The sequence below is a fragment of the Mirounga leonina genome, unplaced genomic scaffold, assembly GCF_011800145.1.
Source record: "Mirounga leonina isolate KUSES-001 unplaced genomic scaffold, KU_Mleo_1.0 Mir_376, whole genome shotgun sequence".
In the NCBI taxonomy this organism is placed as follows: domain Eukaryota; kingdom Metazoa; phylum Chordata; class Mammalia; order Carnivora; family Phocidae; genus Mirounga; species Mirounga leonina.
Window position 1 is genome coordinate 4,084,664 of NW_023270718.1, and position 13,269 is coordinate 4,097,932.

At 50.9% G+C, this 13,269-nt stretch overlaps 1 protein-coding gene across 4 annotated transcripts in view; it reads right to left on the reverse strand.

The window, feature by feature from the left end:
- Positions 1-13,162, reverse strand: part of LOC117998211 (calcium-binding protein 5) — a 48,187-nt gene extending 35,025 nt beyond the window's left edge. For all 4 annotated transcript variants that reach the window (XM_034986890.1, XM_034986889.1, XM_034986888.1 and 1 more), the window contains exons 1-5: positions 13,024-13,162; positions 5,922-5,994; positions 4,236-4,325; positions 3,465-3,600; positions 1,558-1,681 (exon numbers count right to left, since the gene is read on the reverse strand). In XM_034986890.1, coding sequence (XP_034842781.1) covers positions 1,558-1,681; positions 3,465-3,600; positions 4,236-4,325; positions 5,922-5,938 — 367 coding nt within the window. In that variant the 5' untranslated portion in view covers positions 5,939-5,994; positions 13,024-13,162. The remainder of the gene's footprint in view (positions 1-1,557; positions 1,682-3,464; positions 3,601-4,235; positions 4,326-5,921; positions 5,995-13,023) is intronic.
- Positions 13,163-13,269: the final 107 nt, after the last annotated feature.

Here is a 13,269-nt window from a genome sequence, read left to right on the forward strand (position 1 = left end):
ACCGCTGCGACTCCTTTTCTTCTTCTGTTTTTTTAATTAAAAAAATTTTTTTAAGTTTTTTTATGCAAGTGTAATTAACATAGTCTATTAGTTTCAGCTGTGCTATTTTTCTTTTCTCTTTTTTTTTTCTAAGATTTTAAGTAACCTCTATACCCAAAGTGGAGCTCAAACTCACGACCCCGAGATCAAGAGTCACATGTTACACCAACTGAGCCAGCCAGGTGTCCCCAGGCGTGCTATTTCTTATACCAGCACCACCCGATGGAAAAATACGGTGAGACACATACCTGATCTTAAACTTGCCAGTAGCTACACTGAGAAAAGGAAAAAAAAATCCAGATACACCTCGTTTTAATAATATGGTTTATGGGGCACCTGGGTGGCTCAGTTTGTTAGGCGACTGCCTTCGGCGTGGGTCGTGATCCCGGAGTCCCAGGATCGAGTCCCACGTCGGGCTCCCTGCTCAGCGGGGAGTCTGCTTCTCCCTCTGACCCTCCTCCCTCTTATGCTGTCTCTCATTCTCTCTCTCGCAAATAAATAAAATCTTAAAAAAAAAAAAAAATTTAATAATACGGTTTATGTAACCTAATGTATCCAAAAATACTACGACTCCAACGTGTTCTGTTTTCAATGCTAAAATAATTAACATTTTCTTTTCCGTGCTAAGTCTTCAAAGTCCCAACGTACTTCAGCACATCTCAACTGGTTGCTAAGTTTTCCTCAGAAAGAGCTGATCTGTGTTTAGATTTCACAGAATTTACAGTTGAAGAAGATTTGTGCACCCAAGTTATTCTAAACGTGCCTGAGAGTCTTCGGTAATTCAATCTGGCATCAGCTTGCACATCTAAATTTAACAAAAATGGTGCAGCACTGAAAATTCAGTCCCTTGGTCGCACCGGCTACACCCGTCCCCCAGCATCATGTGAGGGTCTCTCACCTGTGCCTCCCCACCCGTAGAAAACGTTCCCGATGCCCCAGGGGACAGAGGTGCCATTCCTCAGGCTGGCTTTCCACGGACCCTCTCCAGTGTCCCCACTTGGGTCCCCAACCCTGTGCACTAAGCACCAACACACCAAGCCATCAGTGCCCCGAAGGGCCTTCTCGATGCCTGCTTCCTTCTGTTGTTAACCCTCTTCCCTGCTCACTCTTCCTTCTCCTTCAAGGCTTGGCTGGGTGCATCTCTCTTCTACCAGTCTCCCTCTTTCCTGGGCTCCCACAGTGAGCTGCGCTGCCTCCCGGACAGCACGTACCCACGGTTACAATAACCCAAGCTTCCTGAGCACTTACTATGGGCTGGGCCCAGGTCCAAGCACCTTCCGCAAATTTCCTCTTAATCTCTGTATGATAAATGCTGTCATTACTATCGTCTCTGTTTTACAGATAAAGCTCAGAGAAAGTAAGTCATTTACCCAAGGTCACACAGCCAGTGGATGGTGAAGCCATGCTCTCAGCCACAACGCTAAGATCAGAGCTGTTGTGAGGATGGCTGCCAGGTGCAGAAATCCTCAAGTGGACGAAGACAGGCAAGGCAAGGGGCAGGGGCCTGTATGTCCTCACCTGTGCGCCGCTTCGGGATCCCTGCTGGGGAGATGTCCACAGGAGAGCTGGAGAGGGAGGGGCTGCTCTCGGGAAATGTGACAGGGCTGGGAGGGGAGACTTGTGGAGAGCTAGGGGCAGGCTTCTGGAAAGCAAGAAAGAGCAATTCTAGAGTGAGGGGAGGAAGAAGGGGCCACCTCCTTGTCCTTTTCCAAACAGCTGGGGGTAGAGAGTTCTCCGTCCCAGTTCAGGGCCCCTCCTCTCTTAACCTGGGCCTTACCCTCCTTAACCTCCTGTGGAGTTTCGTGGCACCACTCTCCCCATCATGGACGACAATAACAACAACTCTTTTTCCTAACGTACCAGAACCTTTGATTTTTAGCTAGGCATATGATGGCCCAACGAAAAACCACATTTCGCCTCCTCCCCTGCAGCTAGGTGCAGCCGAGAGCCTGAGAACTACACTTCCCAGCCTCCCTTGCAGCTAGGTGCGGCCAGGAGCCTCACTCCTACACAATGCAATATAAGGGAAAATGATGTACACTTCCCGTGGAATCTCTTGCTCTTCTCACTGGCTTGAAAATGGACATTCGCTTGGACTAGGGCATCTAGGATAAAAGTAATGGTACAGAAGCAGCCTGCGTCTCTGACACTGAGAGACTGCTATATTAATCCTGGGCTTCTTATCCCATTAGAGACAGAAATAAATTCCTACCTTGTTTAAGCCCGTTATTTGTATCCTGGTTTCAATCCCTAACTCATCTTACAGGGCCCTCCGCCAGTTATTAAGTGACAGCCCCTCCGCTCCAAGCCTACCCCGTCCACTCTCCCTCATGATGCTCGGACTCTGAAAACCCCTTTCCCAGTCTGGCAGGAAGCTCTGTAGCAGGCAGCGCCCTAACAGGGTACAAGAAGGGCCTGTGTCAGCCGGATCCGACTTACAGCATTTCCAACACTCACAGGGCCTGCGACGTGATGCCCCTGGATGCCGGCACTCTCCGCCCAGGGCCCCTGCCTCCAAGATCTGACCAGGCCCTCGGTGCCACCTGTAAGCTCAGAGACCCCGGCGCCCACCAGCGAGCACCTGAAGGTCTGACTGTCAGCTCCACAGCTCCCGGGGCAGTAGCTGCCCCCTACAGTTGCTACCACGATGACGCCTTCGAGTTCTCTTTTCGCCCCTGCAGTGACCTGGTTGAGAACTACACACGTATTTGAGAATTCTTTGTATTAAACTCTCTCTGCTCATGTGGTTTCTCTCTCCTATTCAGACCCTGATGGATACAGGCCCCAAAGGGACGTTGTGAAGGCTGCTCAGGACCCAAAGCCACCCCTGTCCCTCTCCTGCTCAAAACCGGTCCACGGATCCCTAGCAGCCACAGGGCAAAGTCCAAGCTCCTAAGGACGGCCCCTCCTAGTCCCTGGAACCTGTGAATATATTCGGTTATGTGGCAAAGAGCAATTAAGGCTGCAGAGGGAATTAAGATCACCAATCGGCTGCCCGTTGGGTGACTTTGAGTGAGGAAGGGAAGGAAGCCAACGTCTCTGGAAAAGGCAAAAAGCCCTCTGCCAACAGGAGAGACCCGATGTGTTTTTGAGCCCTAATTCTGGATCACGCATTATTCTCAGATTAATAGGTGAACTGACTCCTTTCCTGTTCAGTCACCCCGAGTGGCAGGTGCTCCCGGGAGCTGTATGTCACAGGTGAGGTGGCTAAAGCACGAGGCCCGGAGACTGCCCCAGGCCACGGGGCGCAGGTGGAGTCAGAACCGTGCAGACCAGGCCGTCCATCTGCTCCAGGGCACGACCGCTCAGATCTTCCACCTCCTGGGGCATGAGCGCCCCTGAGCAGCTGTGCTACACTCAGTGCGAAAGGCTACCGGGAATGACGGCTTCGTCCAGGAATGGGCGGCAGGCTGGTGGGGACCTACCTGGCCTTTGGAGGGCGTGACGGCTTCGTCCTCCTCCTCCCCTTCACTGCCCAGGACCCGGGCCACCTTCCGCCCTGGCCTCTTCACTGGAGAATCGCTCTCAGGCACCTCTCCGTTGCGCTCCTTCAGCGCCACCCTGGAAGGTGGGAAAATGGGGGTGTTTCATTCCCTTCCTTTTCTTTCAAGCATTCCATGAGCTTTTTCTAGGCGCCTCCTTGGCATACACTCTTAATCATCCGACCATCCACTGCATCCACGTTTCTGGAGGCCTCCCATGTGCTCACCTACTCTGTGACGAGCAATGCTGAGGAGCAGACGGAGCCCCTACTGAGAGCAGGGAATGGCCTCCAACATCCATTTGAAGACCCTCTCGTTTTCAGTCATACCAGCCCCTGAGATTTAGCTAGGTCCATGGCTCTCGGCTAGAGACTATCCCTTCCCAGCTTCCCCTGCAGCTGGGTGTAGCCATGTGAGGGGTCCTGACCCAGGGGATGGAAGGGGTATGACTGACGCATGCAACTTGCTCCTGACTGCTTGCCCACAGATGTCTTACTCCTGGAACTTGGACTTGCCAACCCCCTTTGCCAACGCCGAGGCCTTGGATCCAGCTGTGCCTGAGGCTGCCTATACCTTTGGACTTCCCGGTTACCGAAGTCAAAAAATTCCCTTTAGGACTCCCAGACATTCTGAGCTGGGTTTGCCACACTTACAGCCAAGAGAGCCCTGACTTATAAAGGAACAAATTCACCATGTCCTCGCCCCATTACTTACTTTGGAGGTGGCTCTGTCTCTCTGACGCTGTTGGAGGTCTCCTTCTCTGGCTTTTTCACTTTGCCCTCATTCTTGGGGCAGAAAAATGACCTGGAGGAGCACAGAAGGAGGGGGAAAATGGGAATGATAATGGCACAAGAATCAACCAAGCCCTTCCTATGTGCCAGGGCCTCTCCCAGGCCCTAGGGATTCCGGGGAGACAAAGACACCAAGTCCCCACCCTCAACAGGTTGATACTCAGTAGAAGAGGCAACTGTTAAGTAACTAAATAAAAATGTCAGGAAGTGTGAAGCACTCTGGAAAAGAGCGCTCTGGAAAGCAAGGTATCCTCCCTCCACTTGAGACTGGCTGGACTGAGTAGCTGGCTTCCAGAGAAGTGAGTACTGAGGAAGGACCACGGAAAGTAAGGTGGAGAGGCCTCGCCCACACTCTCCTGACCGAGTCAGGAAGGTCAGCATCACTGGTCATGTCCCGGGGGTGTCTGCACGCCAACCACAAGGGGACGAGACGCTACCTCACTTCGCTGCCCGTGACCCCAGTCTGGTTATGAGAACAACGTCAGACACACTGGGGGGCCATCTGCAGGTATCCTGACAAACAAAGTCTGAGAAACTGTCACCTGGACTGACACCAGAGGGAACCGAGGGGGCATGACAACTAAATGCAACAGGGTACTCCGAGCTGAATCCTGGGAACAGAGAGGAGCATTTGTAGATAAATCGGGGAGATCGGAGTGTAGTTAACAAGAATGTACCAATGCTGGTCTCTTACTGTGACCGACGGGCCCCACGACATCAACAGTGGAAGCTGGGTGCCAGGTACCCAGGAACAGGCTCTATTATCAGTACAACTTTCTGCACATCTAAAACTGCCCTCAAATTAACACTTAACGTACGCTCAGTCAGTCAATCAACCGATCAAGCCAAGCCAAGCCCGGGGCAGAAAGACATCTGAGGTGCTATCAGCCAAAGACAGACTATGCCCAGACTTGTCATCATGTGAGAAAAATGCAGCCTGTGATTTGTGACCTCCCAGGTCTCTGGCGGGCGGGCGGCCAGGTCTGGGTCAGTCTAGAATCCACCCCCTCCTTCCGGGAGCAGCCCCTCCATTTTCCTCTCAGGACACTCCCTCAAATTCCCAGTGAAAGGGTTTTGGCAACTGGGTCCAACCAAGCCCAAGGCCATTAATTCTGGAAGGCTTCAACTACACAAGCCATGTAATTCCCTGTCTCGTTTTCCTGAGGCCAGCTTGCATGAGGACAGGGCTTCCCACCCTGGACACTACTGAAGTTTCAGGCCAGATCATTCTTCGTTGCGGGGGGCTGTCCCATGCATTGCAGGTATTAAGCAGCAACCATGCCTGGCCCCTATCCAGTAGATGCTAATCACAAGCTCCCTTCTCCCCCTAGTTGTGACAACCAAAAACGTCTCCAGACATGGCCAGCTGTCCCCTGGGGGGGCCAAACCACCAACTGTGAACCACTGGGTCAGCATTTCTGAACCTCCAGCTAAAAAATTCTAGTTACCACACCACCCGTCCTCCAGATCCCACGCCCCATTTTCTGCACTGCTCGGCTCCTAGAAATTCCAATTGGGAGACTACCTTGTGTTCTTCCAAGAAAAGGCACAGAAATCAAGAGAGAAGCAGAGAACTCAGAGCATGTAGGACGGGGGGCCGGGTCCTTACATGATACTCCGCTGCATGATGGGTCGGAATTCTCCCTTCCCCTTTCCTCCTCCTCGTCTGCAGCCAGATGCTCCTGAAACAGAAATCCAGATCCTTGGTGAGACTACTGCTTGTGCACAGACCAAAGCACATAACCCTCCTTCTTTCAGAAAGAAGAAGAAGAAAAAAAAAAACCCCACAAAATCAGAAACATGAGTTTCCCCACCGACAAGAAACTCCCATTTTTATGGACCAACACTGATTTATGAGCGAAGAAAAAGTTCCAAGTCAGAACAAGATAAGAAGCCTCGATCGTATGGAGCCTGCTTTTCATCTAATATGAAGGCAAACGGAAGACCGACAGGTTTTTTAAATTTTTTTCAGTTTCGTTTGGGGTTTTTTTTAATTTTTTAATTTATTTTTTTATTTTTTAATTTATTTTTTATTTTTTTTTAAAGATTTTATTTATTTATTTGAGAGAGAGAGAATGAGAGAGAGCGAGTACATGAGAGGGGGGAGGGTCAGAGGGAGAAGCAGGCTCCCCACTGAGCAGGGATCCCTACCCGGGACTCAATCCCAGGACTCCAGGATCATGACCTGAGCCGAAGGCAGTCGCTTAACCAACTGAGCCACCCAGGCGCCCCTTTAATTTTTTTATTTTAAAGATTTTATTTATTTACTTGAGAAAGAGAATGAGAGAGAGAGCATGAGAGAGGGGAGGGTCAGAGGGAAAATCAGACTCCCCGCTGAGCCAGGAGCCCGATGTGGGACTCGATCCTGGGACTCCAGGATCATGACCTGAGCCGAAGGCAGTCGCTTAACCAACTGAGCCACCCAGGCGCCCCTCGTTTGGGGTTTTTTTGAGGAGAAGTTTTTTTGTTTTTTTTTTTAAGTTTTAAGATCAGCAAAAAACTGGGGCACCTGGGTGGCTCAGTTGGTTAAGCGTTTGCCTTCGGCTCAGGTCATGATCCTGGGGGTCCTCGGATAGAGCCCCATATCGGGCTCCCTGCTCAGCGGGGAGTCTGCTTCTCACTCTCCCTCTTCCCCTCCTCTCTCTCCCTCTCTCTCTCAAATACGTAAATAAAAATCTTAAAAAAAAAAGACTAATAAAAAACTGTTTTTAGGTGAAACAACCCTGACATGTGGCACTCCATTAAATTATACCCACTGCTGCTGAGCAGTTTCTAAGGTATATTTTTTACAGAAACGAGGGGCAAAAACATCACGCAGAGAACACCAATCTTAGAAAGTTACGAGTTCATTTCTGGAACATTCTCCAAATAACAAAACTTAGGATGGGGAAGAGATTGGGGTGGTCAGAGCTTAGGGACAAAAGGTGGAGATGCGGTCAGCTATAAACGGGGAGCACAGCGAGAGCCTTTGTGAAGACAGAACTGTTCCATATCCTGACTGCGGCGGTGGTTACACAGATCTGTACATGGGTTCAAACTTCGCACACATGCACACACACGCGCACACACAGCTGAACCAGCTATGTGGTCTAGCTCACGGTATTGTCCAACGCCGACTTCCTGGTTTTGATACTGGACTACAGTTATATAAGATTCCACCAGGAGGAAGAAAGGTGTACTATTTTTATAAACTTCCGGCAAGTCTATATAATCCTTTCAAGACAAAAAGTAAAAAAAAAAAAGCAGAATGAAGACATTCTCTATGTACTGATATAGAAAGATGTTCTAGGTATCTTAAGTAACATTTTAAACAGTAATAAAAAAGGAGGCAGAACAGTGTACATAATATGCTACTGATTTCGTAAGACAGGAGACAATAGGAACCTGTCTATTCTTTGGTCCTGCTTTTGTTTGCCGAATAGAAACTCTGGAAGGATAATCAAGAAACCAACAGAAGTGGTTGGGGGCACTCGAGGTGAGTGGGAGTAGGGCTGTGAACCATACCTGTCACTGCATACCTCTATCCCGATTTTATTTTAAACCCTGCATATTTATTACCCATTCATTAAAAAAAAAAAAAAGTAAATCTAGACCCCACATAACCGTTCAAATTTTATGATCTAGGGCGCCTGGGTGGCTCAGTTGGTTAAGCAACTGCCTTCAGCTCAGGTCATGATCCTGGAGTCCCTGGATCGAGTCCCATATCGGGCTCCTTGCTCAGCAGGGAGTCTGCTTCTCCCTCTGACCCTCCCCCCTCTCATGTGCTCTCTCTCTCTCAAATAAATAAATGAAATATTAAAAAAAAAAAAAAATTATGATCTAGCCTCCTACCCCCTTCTTCCAGGTTCCCTCTGGGGAGTGCCCTCCGGGACCACCAGCAGCTGGTCCCCTTCTGCCCAGCTCTGAGCACTGGATGGATGTCCAGAGGCCTCCCCTGGGTACCTGCTAGGAGAGACCCTCCATTTCCTGACCTCCGGTGGTGGTTAACTGGTACTTCTCTTCTCACACGTATCGTGTTGATCCTGCGTCCTGATTATATCACAGTTCATCTTTCCAATCAGACTGGGAGCTCTGGAGCCATGGGGCTGGGTCTGGTTTCCTCCCCTCTCCTCCAAAACTTATTTCCCAAACCACACATTCTCCATACCACCTTTGAAATTTCAACAGTATCTATGTAAAACCTGAATTTTTTTTTCACTTAATATTTTTTCTGTAAAAAAAAAAAATCAACTTTATTAACTGGGGTGCTTACTAGGGGCCAGGCACTATTCCAGATGCTTTATATGAATTAATTCACACAAAATCTATTACAATTCGTTATTATCCTGATTTTATAAACGAGGCAAAGGAAGCAGAGAGGTCGAGTGATTTGCTCAAGGCCACACAGCCTAATGGGTTGCGAAGCCAGGATCCGAAGACAGGTGTCGGCTCCAAAGTCTGTGTCCTTAACCACTACCTATTCTTGAGGGTGAGGAGGACAAGGGTCCCCCTGTACTGGGATTGAAGGGGTGGCGGGTGGCCCTTAGATCTTGGGGCTGTTGAGATAACCAGTGTAAAATGATGTTACCCAATACTTCCCAACAACACAATCCAACATTTTCCATTTTTATCCCCATCTCGCCAATGACGAGACGGAGGCACAGAAAGATGCCTGGAATCACAGAGCTTGTTAAGTGGCAAAGGGGATGACTTGGTACAATAGCAACAGAAAACTAAGATGGTAACTAATTTTTTTAAGACTTTTTTTTTTTTTAATTTTATTTATTTATTTGAGAGAGAGAGAGGGAGAGAGCACGAGTCAGGTGAGGGGCAGAGGAAGAAGCAGACTCCCTGCTGAGCAGGGAGCCCAATGCGGGGCTCGATCCCGGGACTCCAGGATCATGAGCTGAGCTGAAGGCTGATGCTTAACCGACTGAGCCATGGCACCCCAAGATGGCAACTAGCTTTCTAAACTGTTGCAGTGCCCCAGGCCCAATCCTTAGGCCCCCTCTCTGTCCCGTTTACACCCACTCCCTTGGAGATCTCATGCAATGTGATCATGGCCCCCAAATGTCTCACTTGGGCTGTCACTAGCCCTCTAAACTCAAGGTGGCACATCCTGGTTTTCTGCTCTGACATCTGGATGTCCAACCAACATCCCCACCTCAGTGGGACCAAAACCAAACTCCAGACGACACACACATACACATATTCCTTCTCCCACCTCTGCGGTGGTAGCTTTTGTTACCCAGCTGCTCCAGTCACTTGGAGTCCACTGCATGCCTATTTAACCATTAACAACAAAACAAAACACCGGACAATATCCAGTGCTGGTGAGGATGTGGAACAATGGGAAGTCTCATACTTTTCTGGAGGGAATTCAACATGGTTCGGTCACTTTTGGAGAAACCTGGCAGCTTCTCAAACGGTGAAGCATATGCTTACCATATGACCCAGCAACCCTACTCCGAGGGATTTACCCGGAGACCTCCTACGTGCACACAAAACCCTGTAAGTGAATGTTTACTGCAGCGGATCTGTTTACAGTCACCAAAAATGATCCAAATGTCCTCCCACGGGGAATGGATGAACAAACTCTGGTACATCCTACAACTTGCTGAACAGTATCCCACTGTAGGATGTACTAAAGCTTGTTTACACTCGCTTGGCAATAAAAAGGAATATTCAGGTACGCTGCAGGGACGGAGAGGGACCGATAGTTGCCGGCGGCGGGGGGAAGGGGTACCTAGAGACGAGGAACACAATCACTTTTTGGAGTGATAAAACTGTAGTATCTTGATGGTGGTGGTCTTTATACATAATTCTACACATTTCAAAATCGACAGAACTACACACCAAAAAGAGTACGTTCGCTATATGTAATTTTTTAATTAAAAAAAAACAAAAACAAAAACAAAAAAACGGGATGCCTGGGTGGCTCAGTCGTTAAGCGCCTGCCTTCGGCTCAGGTCGTGATCCCAGAGTTCTGGGATCGAGCCCTGCATGGGGCTCCCTGCTCAGTGGGGTGTCTGCTTCTCCCTCTCCCTCTGCCCCTACCCCCTGCTTGTGCTCTCTCGTCTCAAATAAATAAAATCTTTAAAGAAACAAAAACAAAAACAACCCTTGGACTGTTGATTCACCTGATTCACCTCTTTTCTCATACCCCAAACTCATCGACCCACAAATCCCACTGGCACTGCCTCCCAAAGACCACGGTCAACCACCTCTCAGCATCCCACGGCTCCGAGTGCAGGTCCGGCTACCGCGACCCCCAGCCTGCTGTACTAACCCCTTACTCTCCTCCTCCCCAGCAGTTAGCACAACTGGATCTTCTAAATTAGGTTTTGTCTCACTCTCTAGAGTACTGCTTCTAACACAATTCTCCACATGATAGAAGCGTTCTATACCTGCAGAGTCCAAAAAGGTCACTCTATCCATATGTGGCTTCACGTATTTGAAATGCAGCCACTGAGGAGCTGAGATTTTCATCTGTTTCTCATGAGCTTAAATTTAAATCTCTACATGGGGCTAGCTGCTACTATTAAGCGGTACAGGGCTAAAACGCTGAGTTCCACAAAGATAAGGATTTTGTCCATTTTGTTCAGCGATATGGCCCCAGGACCTAAAACGGTGCCTGGTACTGAATGCACTGGCCCATATGTATGCCTTTACTTAAAAATCAGGGTAACAGGGGCGCCTGGGTGGCGAAGGTGGTTGAGCTCCCAACTCTTGTTTTCGGCTCAGAGCACGATCTCAGGGTCGTGAGATTGAGCCCCACGTCTGCTCCACACTGGGCATGGAGCCTGCTTGGGACTCTCCCTCTCCCTCCACCCCTCCCCTGTCTCAGATAAATAAATCTTTTTAAAAAAATCAGGGTAACAAAAACATCATTACTAAAGAATTTAGGCTCCATAAGCAGGATCTTTCAAAATCCACAGGCCATGTCACAAGGAGCACGATATCAAAGGGTCTTTAAACAGTTTGAGGATGACCAGCCAAAAGGCTCAAGTCTTTTCCTTCTCATTAATAAAAGCTCACGTTTCCTGACCTGTCTGTTCCCTTGACCACCCTCCATCCGTGGAAAGTATTTTACACCATTCCCCTAAATATGCTACTCTCACCCTCTGAAGCTCAGAACAGCTCAGCATCACCCAAAAGACAATGAGGAAGCTGGGACAGGAGAAGGAAAGTGAGTAGTTCAGGGCCACACAGCCAGCCAATGGTGGATCCCAGAAACATAGAGGGCCAGTTCTAAGAACCTCACCTGGGATTACGTGTAAAATATTCCAGCCTGCTCCCAGACCTACTAATCAGAAGCTCTGGGAATAGAAGGGGGACCTGCAGGCTTAGCAAGCTCTCAGGGATCCTAAGATAAGATGAAATTAAGGTCTTGGGGTGCCTGGGTGGCTCAGTCATTGGGCAACTGCCTTCGGCTCAGGTCATGATCCCAGGGTCCTGGGATCGAGCCCCGCATCGGGCTCCCTGCTAGCCGGAGAGCCTGCTTCTCCCTCTCCCACTCCCCCTGCTTGTGTTCCTGCTCTCGCTCTCTCTCTCTCTGTCAAATAAATAAATAAAATCTTTAAAAAAAAAAAAAAGAAAGAAATTAAGGTCTTACTTAGACCCCACTGGCCTTTCCCTCATGCCTCCCTGAGGCTAAAAAGTCAGAGATTCAAACAGGATGAAATGGGGTTGGAGGCCAAGAAGTGATGTGTCCTTCATCCCACATCCTGCTGTCTCTCCTCAATGATTCCCCTCGGCTTTCAGATGCCAGCCCCCCTTTCCAAATGCTCATCTCTTCTCCCAGCCAAGTGCACCCCGCCCCCCCTTGCCTTATCCCTCAAGCCTACCCCTCTCCTAAGGACATCAATATCCTTTTCTCTCCGCTCCCCAAGCTCCTCTGGCCCTCCCTCCACCCCTTAGGGCAACGATAAGCCGAGACTTTTGAGTTACTCTCTCCAGGGCCCCTTCCCTTCCCAGGCCTTGGCCTCCCAGCACTGTGGTCCAACCCTACCTCCGCTCCGCCCCCCTCATCCGGCAACCACAAAGCCAGACCTCTCCTTATACAGAAGGGTCCCGACCTTTCCTAAGGCCTTGGCCTAGACCTGGACCAGACCACTGACCTCTCTGCCCCACCTCCGTCCAGAGGGATCCTCCCCCCACACCGTCTAAAGCCGACCCCACTTCTCCCTCTCCTTAAACCTTTCCCCGGGCCCGCCTCCTAGCGTCTGGCCCCGCCCGCTAACAAACTTTGCCCCGTCCCCACCCCAGGGGGGGGTGCCCACCTCCTGCCCAGGCGCGCCCCCAGTCCAGCTGTAGCTCCCTCCTCCCATTTGCAGCTATTGTACTCCCCAGATGTGCATTCTGGTTCTTGCCTGTCTCCCCGACCACCCAATTTCCGATGGCCCCGCCCACCGAGCCCCCGGGGGACTTCCGTGACCACGCCCCTCGTGGTAGCCCCGCCTCCCAGGCCTCCCCTCAAACCCTGTCGGGTCCTACTGACTCTGGCCCTCGACTACCCTCTACCTGGCCCTCTCCTTCTGGCGGACGCCCCCCGGTGCCCCGTAGGGACCCGCTGCCGGCGCTCTCCCTTCCCCGCCGCTCTCTCGGCCGCCTGAGCGTCCCTCACGCCCGCTCCCCTGCAGCCGACCGACCCGGCGGAGCCGTGGGCCCGGAGCGTACGACACGCGCGCCACCCCCCAGTTTCCCAGCCCCGCGTCGGCGGCCCCACTTGCCTCTCGCCAGCCCCGCGTGCCACTGTCCTGCGCGTCACACCCGGAACCGCTCGGCGCCCGACCGCAGCCCTCACTTCGCGCCACGGAATTCGCGCGCAGACTTTGGCGGGCGGGGGCGGGGCCGTAACGAGGGGCGGGGCCCGGGCGTCGCCCGCGCCGCCGCTGCCTCCCGGAGGACGCTGGGAGTCGTAGTCTCCCGGACGGGAGGCTACGAGGAAAGGGGTGAAGTAGGGTGAGCCCTCCCGC